The following is a 14,241-nucleotide window of genomic DNA, read 5'->3' on the forward strand; positions in this document are numbered from 1 at the left end:
TGTTTCTGTCTTCATTAGCTACAAGAGTACTGTGCTTTTTAACTTCTGCCATGTTGTGTATCCATGTTTAAGTCACGCTACATAATCATATTTGATATGGAAACAGCAGGGACTTTAAGAGACTTGGAAACGTTTTCATTACTCTGTCCCTCAGCACCTGGGAGATGTGGCTGCAGGGAAAGCTCTACTCAGCCATGCAGCCAGAGGCAGGCGAACGTAGTTACCCCTCTGGGTAACCAGTGTGAAAAGATATGAGTTCAGAAAATGATGTTTCTGTTGTAGTAAGTCATCCTTGATATGTATTTCTGCATCTCATATTAGGAAGACTTGCCACCAACTCCTTAACTCCTCAGGAGCAAGCATGTGGGTGGTTAGGAGAGTCTCTTTGCAGACCTTCTGCTCGCTACCTAAGAGCTTCTCTCTGGTTCTAAAGCTGCTACTTAAGCTAAAAATAGGTAAATTTTAAGCATTCAGTAATACCTAGAAATTACTAGGTATCGGGACAGATTTTCCTCGGTATGTTTTAACTACTATAACTTGGACAGTTGTATTGAACTATGATTTGAATAGCACTTATTTTAGTTGCTTAAACTCTTCTAACATTATGGAAGAACCATCTTTTTTTAAATGCCATCTAGTACCCTAGGTAATATTTATCTATACTAAAAATCTTATCTGTGTGTTTTCCTTGTTAGCAAGCAGATCTGATCTCCCTGGGGAAAGTTGTATTGGCTTTGGCTTGCAATTCTTTATCAGGAATTCAGAGAGAGAATTTGCAGAAAGCAATGGAACTGGTGACAATCAACTATTCCTCTGATCTGAAGAATCTGATTTTGTAAGTTTGCTACTACACATTTGGGGTTATTTTGTTTGTTTAAAAAAAAAAAAAATTTAAAGGAAATTATTACTTTTTTAAACATACAAATGAAAGTGTCATAATATTTTCAGAAGCAAATAAGATTAGATATAACTACTGACATAGAGTTGTCTGCATGCCTTTTCAATGCATTGTTAAACATTATAATTTAGAATGAATTTGTATAATATGTATTTTTATGATATATCTAATCAAATCAATGTGCTTTCTTTGCTAACTGCAGTTAAAGCTCCTCATAAGAATTTAATTTCCAGCTTAAGCAAAACAAACAAGCATTTCAATTTGTCTTCAATCCTGGGCTTTTTTCCCTATGACCTAAGTAGCGATGTGGTAGTCTTATCTCACAGTTCAGAGTGTGCTGGGAAATAGGCACATTGCTTTTTTGACCAAAGGGTTGAGTGCTAGTTTTTCTTGTCTGTGTATTATTGCTCTTAAGAGGAAAAATGGTGACTATACCAGCCTAAGAGGAAAAAGTAGAAATCTCTGTCCGCTCCCTTATTTGAAAAACAGTTACGCGACAAACTGAATCTTGGAGTCTTCTGTCTTTTCTGAGTACGTTCTTGCTGTTTGAGTGGGTGAACTATGTGTTTCCATGAAAGTGCACTCCCATCTTGTATAAATAATTGACTGGGTGTATATAAGTTATGTTTTCTCTGTTAATATATATTTTAAGAAATGCTGTGATTGTCACTTTTGTGTATTAAATAGACATCAGGGTCAAACAGTTATAAAATCATAATAGGAAGAGCACTGGCATTTGCAGCATGTTTAAGTAATCTTTTGGGCGGTGGGAATATCTTGGCAGGTATTTGCTGACTGACCAAAACAGGCTTCGCAGCGTAAATGATATCATGCCTATGATTGGTGCACGATTCTACACTCAGTTGGATGCTGCTCAGATGCGAAATGATGTTATAGAGGAAGACCTTGCAAAGGTAAATAATTCAGTAATTCCTACTGGGAGTCGTATAGTTAGTGTTCCCACAGTGGTACCTTACTAGGGACTGTTTTCTACTGTTTTTTGTTTTGCGTTGTTTTTTATGCTGTTTTGTTTACCAGCCTAAGTAATGTGCCTGCAGACTTGAGAACTCTGAGCTTCAAGGTATTATAAGTCCAAAAGCTCCAATAACCACAAGCTTTAGTGTGTCTTCAGCTGGGCTTTGACTGAAGTACCATATTCATGTCCAGCCAGCGGTGTTGGAAAAGATGTTCTTTATAGAATGGTTTAAAAGTGGCATTCTGAGTAAATAACAATGTCACTGCATGCTATATCGTCTAGTTTGTATTAGAAGTTGTACAGCAAAAAATGTTACCTTTAAATTCTTGGAAACATTTGGGTTCCGGTATTCCTTCACTTATATGTTTTCCTTTCCAAATGAATGCTAGGTCATGGAGGTCAAGGCTGCCATCCTCAGTTTCCCTGAAGTGTGCCCCTCCTGCTGTGGGGGTCTGGTTAGAGTGTCAAGTTCAGTCAAGGTATCAAGTGCTGGCTACAACGGAAATATGTATTTTGTCCCACGTTAACGTGTATTTGTTCAACAGGAAAAGTGTGTCTGCTGTTCAGAAGCCACTGACCACACGATTTTCTAACAAGACAGAGATACATTACAGAAAGCTTCCATGTTGCTGCCTATATATGTAAGATAGGATATTATGTTTTTAAGGAATTAATCAAGTCCTGGACTCCTTTCATTTACATGCCCTCATTGACAATTTTTATTTTAAAAGGCAGCAGACTGATGGTTTGGATTCTTGTGAACTGATTCTCTGAACTTCTCCACCATTGGCTTGTATGATAACTGTTTTCCCTCCTTAATGAAAGATCTTGAAATCTATCAGAAGTAAAGAGCTGTGGAAGAGCAAGTCCATTTCTACTTTGGATGCAAAGGTGTAGATAATGGGTGCTCACTATTTCTGTCACATTCAGTCACTACTCCTGCTCTGAAGATGTTTAAGATAATTTCATGTTAAAGTGACTCAGTGTGACTGCACAAATTTCAGCGGGTGGATCTTTTCCTATAACAAAGATGGAGATTTTTTTGTAATCAGCATTAAGCACTCCACATTTTCAGTCAGGTGTTTACAGCAGTTGCTTATCACTGGCAGATAAGCAGAGCCACTACAAATCCAAGTTGTTGCATAGCCCCCAGTTTGACAATAGCTGTTTGCCTGGCAGTGATAAATAGCAGCTGCTAATTAGCTGTCATACTAACTTGTTTGTAGTACTACATCTTCTGTAACATCAGAGCTATCCTTTAAGTCTCGCCTGGTACCTTCTCTTCATTGTTGCCTCAAAGCAGATGCTTAGGGGGTGCTTAGTACAAGACTAGCATGTATTATATTTTTTTCCTCATATTCAAGCACACAGTTATCTACACCTTAAGGATTCGGAAGCTGGAAGTGGTTTGTATGTAGTTAATAACTTCTTCTTGAAGCCAGGAATATGTTGTTACTTTCATAACCCTTACGTTTCACACAATGGTGACCCCTTTATTCTGTCCCTTTGCTTCCTCACCTTAATATTCTCATCTGCATGTCACACCATTCAAGCATGCAAAGCCTGAGTTTTTCAGGTCCTCTAATCCCCTCTGTATAAGAGCTCCCTGCCTTACAGGCTGACAAGCCTGCAGAGAGAATACCTGGAGGGTTAGTGCCACTGTTGTTGCTCAGCTCTGTCACCATTGACTGGGAATCTGCAAGGCAGTGGCATTCATACAGATGTGGGTTTGGCATTTGTGTATTTGGCTGCATTCCAAAATATTATTTGCAGGTTGTATTCAGCTCTGCTAACTGAACAAGGTAAGTCTTCCCTGTCAGTCTGTAAGTGTAGCTAGAATTAGTTTATGTGCACTTACAGCCCAGAAAGCCAGTCATACCCTGGGCTGCATCAAAAGGAGTGTGGCCAGCAAGTTGAGGGAGGTGATTCTGCCCCTCTGGTGAGACCCCACCTGGAGTCTTGTGTCACGCTCTGGAGCCCTCAGTACAGGAAAGACATGGACCTGTTGGAGAGGGGCCAGAGAAACCACAGAAATGATCAGAGGACTGGAACAGCTCTTCTATGAGGACAGGCTGAGAGAGTTGGGGTTGTTCAGCCTAGAGAAGAGAATACTTTAGTGTGTGGCCTTTCGGTACTTAAAAGGGGCCTCCAAGAGAGATGGGGACAGACATTTTAGCAGGGCCTGTTGCGATAGGACAAGGGGTAATGGTTTTAAACTAAAGGAGGGGAGATTTGGGCTAGACATGAGGAAGAATTTTTTTACAATAAGGATGGTGAAACACTGGCCCAGGTTGCTCAGAGAGGTGGTAGGTGCCCCATCCCTGGAGACATTCAAGGCCAGGCTGGGTGGGGCTCTGAGCAACCTGATCTAGTTGAAGATGTCCCTGCTCATGGCAGGGGTGTTGGACTCAATGAACTTTGAAGATCCCTTCCAACTCAAACTATTCTATGATTCTATGAATTGTGGTACAAGCTGTGCTATGTGTTTTTTAGACTGGTAATAGAAGTCTTACAACCCATAGGTTGTCTGAGGTCAAGCTATCATCACCTTGACCTACTTTACTGTGCACACTAATCTACTCCAGACTGAATTAATTTGAAATCAATATGATCGTTCATGGAATGAGATGCAGCTTAGCACGAATAATGTTGGAGAATATGAATAATATCAGGAGATAACCTTTTCCCTGCCAACTTTGTGCAGCTTTTACTTAAACAAAAGATTAATCCACAGTCTAATGTAAGCTAGGATGTAACTCTTTTTCCTGTGTCCTAAGTGATGAGAAAAAACATATGAAATCCATTTTAATTGCATGTATTCTAAGCGTGTGTAATTCTAATTTTCTGTGTTTTGTGTGAGCTTATTCTCATTGTTTTGTCATTGATGGACTCAGAATTTATGCTAAGACTTAAATTCTAGCTTTTTTTTGAAAAGCTTGTTTCAAAATTAAGTTTGGAATCAATTGTAATTTGAATGTTGGTCTGTTATTGTTGCTAAATGTTTACTAATAATGGCTTACAAAGCATTTCTGAAAAATCTGGTCGATTTTGTTCCTTCTCATCTTCAGCTGAAATAAGGTATTATACTATATACTTCTATAGGTGTTGATAGCTGTGTGTAAATATATTACCATATTTTTCTAGTTTAACTTATTTTATCATACCTGTAGGTATAGGTTGGCAAGAGACTAGACTTATGTTTCCACAAAAAAATAGATTGCCTGATCCAGTTCCTGCTGGGGCAGAAAGGTGGTGTTAGCTGTTAAATTTCCACATTATAATTTGAATATGAAGTGCTAAAATGAGCATTGGGCTACTGATACACTATATAATGCATTTGATATCTTTCTGAAAAAATTACCGTCTTCTTACAATAAATAAATAATTGTAATTAATAGTGTTTACTACTGTAGATCTTTTGCAAATAAGTATCTTAGTTTTGTATTTCAGACGTTTAATAACCTTTTCCTTGTTTTCCAGGAGGTGCAAAATGGAAGGTTGTTTAGGCTTCTAGCAAAATTGGGAACAATCAATGAGAGGCCAGAGTAAGAAATTCTTGTTTTCATGGTGTAGATGATGTAAAGCCCAGTTTGCAATGCAAAGTTTCTTCTCTCATAAATTTAAGCTAAACAATTTCGCTATGTTTGCTCTTGAAGAAATGGGTATTTAAGAAGCCTTCAGAAGTTAAGATAAGCAACTTTGACCAAAATTTTAAATAAAGGAGAAGACTGCAAGTAAATGTGCCAAAGTTGCCTCAGTTTTTTTAGTAGAGTTTCTCTTAGCAGTCTCTTGTGAGTGACAGTAGTTTTTGAGGACATCCATAGTTTGCTTTAACTGTAGCAAACAATGTAAATATTGGTTTTAACCTAGATTTTTTTCTTAATGAACTACTACATAGAAATGAAGTGTTCATGATCTGTTTTCCATCCTATTGAATAGACTTGGAGTTGTGTTTGCAATGCTGGTTTCTACCATTTACATGTTAAACTTGTTGAAGGTAACTTGCTTCCTTTACTTTTCTGTGGGCCTCTGTTAGGCATCAGCCTCAGGTACTTCAGCAGCTGAGAAACTCTGGATATCTTAATCTTCTGTTTGTGGCAGAGGGGAGACTGCTGTTTAGTTGCAAATTGTAACAGGTAGCTTAGCAGAGCAGTAAGACTGCTCAGTTTACATTGAAGAGTCATGTATATCTGTGGGTTTTGATTTTTATTAACTTTCTGAGCTTTAATATGAACCTTTGTCTTACACCAGGTTTCAGAAGGACCCAACGTGGTCAGAAACTGGAGACAGGTATTTACTAAAGCTCTTTCGAGATCACCTTTTCCATCAGGTGACAGAAGCGGGTACTCCTTGGATTGACCTCAGTCACATTATCTCATGTCTTAACAAGGTACACTGTACTTGGGTTAGCTTCTAAAAATTTGTTTGGGTTAACTTGCTTTGAAGTAGAATATTATTTTAAAGAAAGTTAGCATTGGTAGGTTAATTCTGTTGATTTAACTGGTTATTTTCCCTCTGTTTTGGATGAAAACAATGTATTCACTTAGCTAATACTCAAACACTTATGGATATTTTAAATAAACTTAGTGTATTAGTATTAAAACTTAGAATTCAGTAATGTAGCATGAGATACAATAACTTTTCATGCTAGAATGCATTGGGTACTGTGGATAAGCAATGCTGGTCCCTTTATGCTACTCTGGTCTTTCAACACAGCATAAAGGATCCATAAAACCCTTTTAACTGGGGGAGGTTATCACAGAAGATGGTCATAAGGCAAGAGGATCCATTCCTAAACTCTGCTGAATGGAGAAGGAGACAGGAGGGAAACTGCAATAGAAATTTGTGCAAAATCCTTACCTTCTAGAACAGTGCTAGAAAATTTCTGTGACTTAATGTTGAGTCCACTTCCGATAACTTCCCTAGCCTCTCTAGCTCTTTGTTTTCCAAGGCTAATTTAACAAAGCTATTTGCAGTTTTGCAAGAGCTGCACCATTAGCAAAATTTTAGCTGAGCGCTCCCCTGATTAATAGTGGGAGATGTGTGAGAGACCACAAGATCTTCAGTAGTTGTACAACTTGTCTTGCTCCATAAATAAAAAAGTACTTGGTGATTATTTTTTTTTTTAAACAGATCAGCTTTCAACTTACTTTGTTGTTTTGCTAAACTTAATTCATAGGAGACTAAGATGCTATTTCTTGCTTTTTTTAAGCTGCTTGGTCATTCCACTCACTGTTTCACTCACTCTGTAGAGAACGGTGATGCAGACACTGACAGTATGCAGTTTCAGCGGCTAGTATTTTCTTTCTAGGATTAGGATAGCCAGCTTTCTCTTCCAGAAGAAAATGAATATATTCAGAACTTTTGACATGTAACAACTGACTTAACTACAGTTATATCTTCTTCTAAATAGTTTGGGCTTTTGACCTCCTGTTAGACCACTACTGTGCATTTCTTTAACCTCCTTTTTATCTTTCTGGTTGGTGTCTGTAATCACTTTAAAAAGGACATTAAAGGGATTGAGGCTAAATCAAAAAGAAAGCATGTTGATATTCAAATAGGCAGTGAAATGCCATCATGATTTGAAAGCAGTGACCCGTACAGTACTGTAGCAAGAGGGGACAGTCCTGAATTCGTAGGTCAGGTAAGAGATGGTGTCAAAGAATGCCTTGTTCTATAAATGTTCATGGCTTACGTTTTTAAACAGAGGCTCTTCTCTTCTGTGGTTGTGGGCTCAGCACACAAAAAAAATGTGAAGTTTATGTAGCTTACTTTGGAAATACACTCTAAAAAATACTTCTGAAACCGCTGTGTGCACTAGTAGAAGTGGTTATTGGGGCTCTCCTGCTACCCTTCAAAATCATTAATTAATTAATCTACTTTAAAAAAAATATCTTTTTTCCAGTGTGATGTTTTGGGGATGTTTTCAGCTGAGATATTGATTTATGCCTTCATGGGGGAGAGAAAGCCATAAATATTGATGTTTCTAGGTAGCTGTGTGGTTTTCTTGATACAGATCTTCCATATCCTACATTAATTAATTCACTGATTTCTTGTATGATGCTAATGGAAACAGTAGACAATATTTCACAAACACCCTGATCATGATAATATTTTGTAATGGATGTTGGAAGAGACTGGTGGGTTTGTTCTACTTTACAAGAATTAAAAGCTAATTGGCTTGCTGTTGTCTTTCTGAAGTGATTCACAAAGGAACTTTAAATATAGCAGGTTCCAGCTTTTAAGGTTATGTTGAGAAGTTGATTTTAAAAGACAAATACAAGAAATTTTTAACTTACTGTGTTGCTCCAGACAGCAACTAATGGAACCTCTTAGTGACAAATTTAATTTCTTCTGCTACTCCATACAACATTATAATACATTTAATCCTACTGGGGTTGTATTTCCAAAGTTTGTCTTAATGATGTCATATCCCACTTTTTTCTTCCCCACCTTCTATATTGGAACAAGAAAGTTTGTAGTGTCAGGCATTTGGATATATCAATATATTGACTAAAACGGAGTATAAGGGAGTCTGACAATTCTCCATTGATGAACATTTCTTGGAAACAGGAGAACATAAGATGTAGTGTTGGAAGCGACTTCAGCACATATAGTAGGATATTCCTCTGTTCCAAATTAGTATTTGGAGTGCATAGTGTAACATACAGGTGTTTAATATTGAATTTGAGAAGTCAGAACAAAACAGAAAAAAATGTGGACCAGACCTTAACCCCAAGTTATCTATTTGTTTATGGATAATAAATAGGTAATCTTCTGGGGTGTGTTGTTATGGTGATGTTTTGGGTTTTTATTATTGTTGTGGGTGGGGTTTTTTTGTTTTGTTTGGGGGTTTTTATTTTGAGTAAGGGATGAAATGTACTGTATAGCTTATGAACTAGTTTGTTTCCAGTACTGCCAAAAATGTGAGGTTTGGATTTCTACCAGTTTTCAGAGTACCTTGGGCTGGTCCATCCATTATTTCATTTTACAGTGGGCAAGTAATTTACCTACATGGAGGCTTGTGGATCTTATGTGCAAAATGTAATGTCAAAAGTGGTTTTGTTCATCAGGAGCTATATGGAAATTTTGCTAGGCTTTCTAGACAGAGGAAGGTAGCATTGCAGGATTATTAGCTTTATGTAAAGGGAAGAAAACAATGGTAACCTAGTCCAAAGGTCTGGAATGTCCATCAGGTTAAGACCAAAATGTCTCGATTTTTTGGCAAGTACATTGTTGTGGTGCAAGTTGGATCCTTCCTTTCTGTGGCGTTAGCAGATTTGAACTGCACCACAACAGTGTACTTGCCAAAAAATTGATTGCTTTTGTTATTGGGGAAATGTTTTGCCATTTCTTTCACACTTCTTTTATTTTATCTTTTGCATTCTTGTTACAGTTAGATGCTGGTGTGCCAGAAAAAATAAGCCTCATTTCCAGAGATGAGAAGAGTGTACTTGTGGTAACTTACAGCGATTTAAAACGCTGCTTTGAAAATACTTTTCAAGAACTGATTGCAGCCGCAAATGGTCAGTTGTAGTATTTGCTGAAAGCATGCAGGACATTGCTGAGGAACTTAACCAATAGCAAATTGCACTACAGCTGAATTGTTGTTGTCATCTCATTTCACATTTGGGAAACAAACAGGAGATGAGCAAAGCTGCTTGCACTTCAGTCAGGTACACTGTTACTTGAAGGGAAGAATGTTTCACTTATCCTAGAGCTAAGGCTGCCATTGGAGGCTTTATCTGTGAAGAATTTATTTTAGATTAAGGAACACATCAGGTGCATGATGTTCCTGCTTTTATTTTTTCCACTTGTATATGCACTAATTTTAATTTTTTTAAGACTTTTCTGATCTCTGAAGTTTTGCCACATTGTATACTTAAGGGAAACTCTTTGCAAGGACATTTCTGGGATACATTTTTGTCACTGAGGATATAGCAAAATTTATTCATTTTTTATATTATTTGCACCCAGAATAGCATAAAGGACCAGGTAAATAATTTAATAGAAATTGTGTTCTATCAATGACCGTTTAGTTTGTAACCTTTGTAAAAGTGTGTTGTATGCAAGCTCTGTATGCCACCCACTGTTAGCTCAAAGAAATGTGAGAAGACAAAACTTTTTAAAACCAGTCAAGTGAAGTATCAGTGAATTGACAAAGAAGGAAAGTCCCCCGTCATTTGATTTGAACTTTGTCTAAGCAAAGTGACAAAAATAGCATAATGGGAAACATCTATAATTTAAGGAGCATATCAAACTTGCTCTAAACACAACCAGCGCCTTTTAAGAACTGTTTGTACGTTTTCCTGCTAGTCAGAAGCATTTACATTTATGCAATTTTTTTAATAGATTTTTTTTTAAAGAAATTGTTTAAATGCCTGAAGTTTCAGGAGTGTATTACTTTAGGTTATTTACAGTATAATTTTTGTATAAAGTTCTGTTCTTTGAACCACAGCTTTATTATGGTACGCTACACTGGATACAGATACAAAGACACTGTTAAAAGAAGATTAACTAAACACAGCAGTTGTCTGGCATCAAGAGCTTTTCAAGTTTTACAGCCTGAATCTGGAGGGATAATGATCTGCTGTGCCTTTGCAGTCACTGCTTAGCCCAAAGTAATATTACTTTTGATAATACTCAACACATGAATATTCCTGAAGTAATTCAGTCTCGAAAGTATGGAATTTCCTCCTCAATTACCTTTCTAATATTTGGACATGCAGTTGTCTCCAAACCTGGGTATTCATGGGATTTCTAGTTAAACACCTACACTTTGATACTGAAGACTGCCAAATATGTAGGAATTTCCTTTCTTAAAGCAGTAGTGAAGACTGTATCTACCCTTTCCCAGCACTGAATGTTTTAATAGCACTGGGTGCTCACCATGAAGAAAATGTGGAAACTCAAAAGGTCAGGACAGACTCTAAGCACTTGCAACTGATGTTACTGACATCAATTTTAATAATTCTCAATATTTGTAGTTTTCAGAGAAGTTTTTAATATTTCTCTGTCCACTTTTATAAGCTTTAAAATGATTCTCTGCCTTGAGACTTGCATCAAGAAAAAAGCAACTCTCTTCACATCGAAAGCTTTGAAGACTAGGGACGTGCTTTACACATTTTAGAAAATGTGGTTAAATCCACATTAGGTAGCATCAGTTGTTGAGTTTAAAAATCGATTATTGTCACATTTGATCGAATGAATTTTAAAAGGAACATAATGTTTAATATTCAAACGATAACAGTTGCCAGAATGTTCTTTTTAATATAAAAGGAACAGGAACTTTGGGAAGTGAACATGCAAAACAGTCTTTTATCATTAGCTCATGTATTTGAGGAAGAGCAGCTGTCTTTTATATGTTTTTTGACAAATCATATTGTAATTCTTTTGTACAAAAAAGAAGTACTTGTATTCTAGAAGAAATATGAAATGCTTAATTTATAAGCGGGCTGAGGTTTTTTCCAGTATTGTTTTCTTTGAAAATGAAAGGGGATCATCTGTTCAGTTGTGGGGTTTGGGAACCTTTGAGAATTTAATTTGTGGACCAATATTTTGTGGAAGTGTAGGCAGGGGTAAAATAGGGCTTGAATTCTCATCCTTTTTAGACCAGCAAACCACCCTCTGCAAGACATGTCTAAATTGCAAACTTGTCTGTATTTGCATAATGTCAGTTTGCTTCAGCCCCTAGAAACCTCAGGACTTGGTTTAAAAATAAAAAGGTAGACAGCTAATAAGTTTTCATATGTATGTCAGCCAGAAAATATTTGGTGTCAGGTAAATACATAAAATAAAAAACAAGTTGAGCTTTGTTTTTATTTATTTCATTTGGTCCGTATTTGGGAATGATTTGAACAGTCTGAAGCTCAGCTTAGGTGTTTTTTTGGGGAGAGCCCTTCTACCCCGTTTTAATTCCATTTAGAAGGTTGTCCTAAAGTTGTAGTTTGATCCATTCATAGGAAGATTTGTGTGTCTGTATTTGAGAAGAAGAGCCACCAGGATGTGCCCTCCCAGATGGGAAATTTAATTCTGACCTTCCTAGTTTTTACAGCTAAAAGCACAGAAGGGACAACCTTTGAAATCATCTGATGTTAGTAATTTTAATTTTTGTACCTGTTTTAAATTCTGTTGCTGTATTTACTATATTGTAAATATTTTGTTGAGGGTACCTATGTATTTTTGATTTCCCTTGTTTCAGTAATTCAGGTGTCAACTGCTTCCCCTAAAAAGCACCAGTATGTTAAGTTCTAATGTCATGATCCCAATGTGTTACTCATCTTTAATCCTGTTTTCATTCTTCATGTGTACAGCAGTATTTTTAATAAAGAATACCAGAAATAACATGGCCTTATTTTGACAATGTGAAGTTCTGAAGTTGGATACAGGGCTTTTCAGCTTTGCTGGAGTTGTTTCTTTCTGTTGTATTTCTGTCTGCAAGGCAGAGTTTAAACAATCATGAGTCACAAAGTGTGTTTCATGCTTGCCGCTTACAATATATCAGATACCCAAAATCAGATAGATATTCTTGACTAGAGTTCTACAAGTACACATTTCCCTAACTCTCGAGTCCCATCTACTTCTGTTCGATCAGGTCTGCTTTGCTAGACAAGCCCTAATTTTGAAAACTCTGTTTAAGTACCCTTACTTTGTTTATTGAGCTTTTTGCCCAATAAAAAAGTACCTAAATTTTTCTGAGAATTTGCATGTGGAGTCATGACAGCTTCCTTCCCCAGAATTATTTTTGTGTTGTTAACCAACAAAGGGGAGATGGTTTACTGGTGGGGTAAGTCTTCTATACCCATCCAATCCTGACCACGCTTATGTAATGTGAGATTTTGTGCAATATCTGTGAAACTGACAATATTCCATGTGTACATTTAAAGTTAAGTCATTATCCCTTAAATTGCAGTGTTTTAGAAAAGTTATTATATAAGCTGCAATGATTGATGCACTTACCTTGTATCCAGTTTCCTTATTAGCAATGTGCAACAACAGCTACACAACCCCTGTGGCACTAGGTGATCCCATTACCTTCTGTCTCCCTAGGGAAAGTTTTATCTCTGCTGCCTTCCAGCATTTGTGTGTAGTTTACCGCAGTGCGGCTTGGAGGTCCCCTTAGTTAATAAAATACTGTATAGCAGAGAGCACTCAACTGAAGGTCTCTGGAGGCAGCATGTCCAGCTTCTGATGGATAGGGTGGGATGTGGAGGTTCTCTAGAGAAAGCATCTATCAGGCCTAAGCTGCTAACTCATGTCACAGTTGGTTCAGAACAGGCTTTGCTCATAGAATCATAGAATGCCCTGAGTTTGAAGGAACCCACAGGATCATGGAGTCCAACTCCTGTCCCTGCAGAGGACAGCCCCAAAATTCATACCATGTGTCTGAGGGTGTTGTCCAGTCTGTTCTTGAACACTGTCAGGCTGTGACACTTCCCTGGGGAGCCTGTTCCAGTGCTCCACCACCCTCTGGGTGAAGAACCTTTTCCTAATATCCAACCTAAACCTCCCCTGGCACATCTTCCTGCCATTCCCTCAGGTTCTGTCATTGGTCACCAGAGAGAAGCATTCAGCGCCTGCCCCTCCTCCCCTTGTGAGGAAGCTGTAGACCATGATGTGGTCTCCCCTCAGTCTCCTCCAGGCTGCACAAGCCAGTGATTTGTCTTAACAAACAAAGTGGTGTTGAGGACACTTTAGCCCTGTTTGCTGTCCTTTTATCTGTACCAGACCTTGGCTGATCATGGCTTGGATGGGGTGAAGAACTGGTTGGATGGCTGGGCCCAAAGAGTTGTGGTGAACAGAGTCAAGTCCAGTTGGTGACTCACTGTGAGTGGTGTTCCTCAGGGCTCAATATGGGGGCCATTTCTGTTTAATCTCTTTATCAATGATCTGGATGTGGGGATTGGGTGCAGCCACAGTAAATTTGCAGATGACACCAAGTTGGGTGGGATTGTTGATCTGCTGGAGGGAAGGATGGCCATACAGAGGGATCTGGACCAGCTGGGTTGTTGGGCTGAGGCAAATTGCGTGAGACTCAACAAGGCCAAGTGCTGGGTCCTGCAGCTGAGTCACAGCAACCCCAGGTAGCGCCACAGGCTTGGGGAAGAGTGGCTGGAAAGCTGCCTGGCAGAAAAGGACCTGGGTTTTGGTGGTTGACAGTGGCTGAACATGAGCCAGCAGCATGCCCAGGTTGTCAAAAAGGCCAACAGCATCCTGGCTTGTATCAGGAACAGTGTGGCCAGCAGGACCGGGGAAGTGATTGTGCCACTGTACTCGGCACTGGTGAGGTCGCACCTCGAATCCTGTGTTCAGTTTTGGGCCCCTCACTACAAGAAAGACATTGAGGTGCTAGAGGGAGTGCAGAGGA

The 14,241-nt window shown here is 38.3% G+C and overlaps 1 protein-coding gene across 5 annotated transcripts in view; it reads left to right on the plus strand.

The window, feature by feature from the left end:
- PAN3 (poly(A) specific ribonuclease subunit PAN3) overlaps positions 1-12,218 on the plus strand; it is an 81,375-nt gene extending 69,157 nt beyond the window's left edge. For 3 of the 5 annotated variants that reach the window (XM_065050877.1, XM_065050884.1, XM_065050900.1), the window contains 6 exons: positions 696-835; positions 1,683-1,812; positions 2,264-2,353; positions 5,355-5,419; positions 6,126-6,264; positions 9,271-12,218. In XM_065050877.1, the coding sequence (XP_064906949.1) occupies positions 696-835; positions 1,683-1,812; positions 2,264-2,353; positions 5,355-5,419; positions 6,126-6,264; positions 9,271-9,411 (705 nt within the window). In that variant the 3' untranslated portion in view covers positions 9,412-12,218. The remainder of the gene's footprint in view (positions 1-695; positions 836-1,682; positions 1,813-2,263; positions 2,354-5,354; positions 5,420-6,125; positions 6,265-9,270) is intronic. The other 2 variants (XM_065050891.1, XM_065050906.1) reach the window with 1 other exon arrangement.
- The last annotated feature ends 2,023 nt before the right edge of the window (positions 12,219-14,241 follow it).

This window comes from Columba livia, chromosome 1 (assembly GCF_036013475.1).
Source record: "Columba livia isolate bColLiv1 breed racing homer chromosome 1, bColLiv1.pat.W.v2, whole genome shotgun sequence".
Classification (NCBI taxonomy): Eukaryota; Metazoa; Chordata; class Aves; order Columbiformes; family Columbidae; genus Columba; species Columba livia.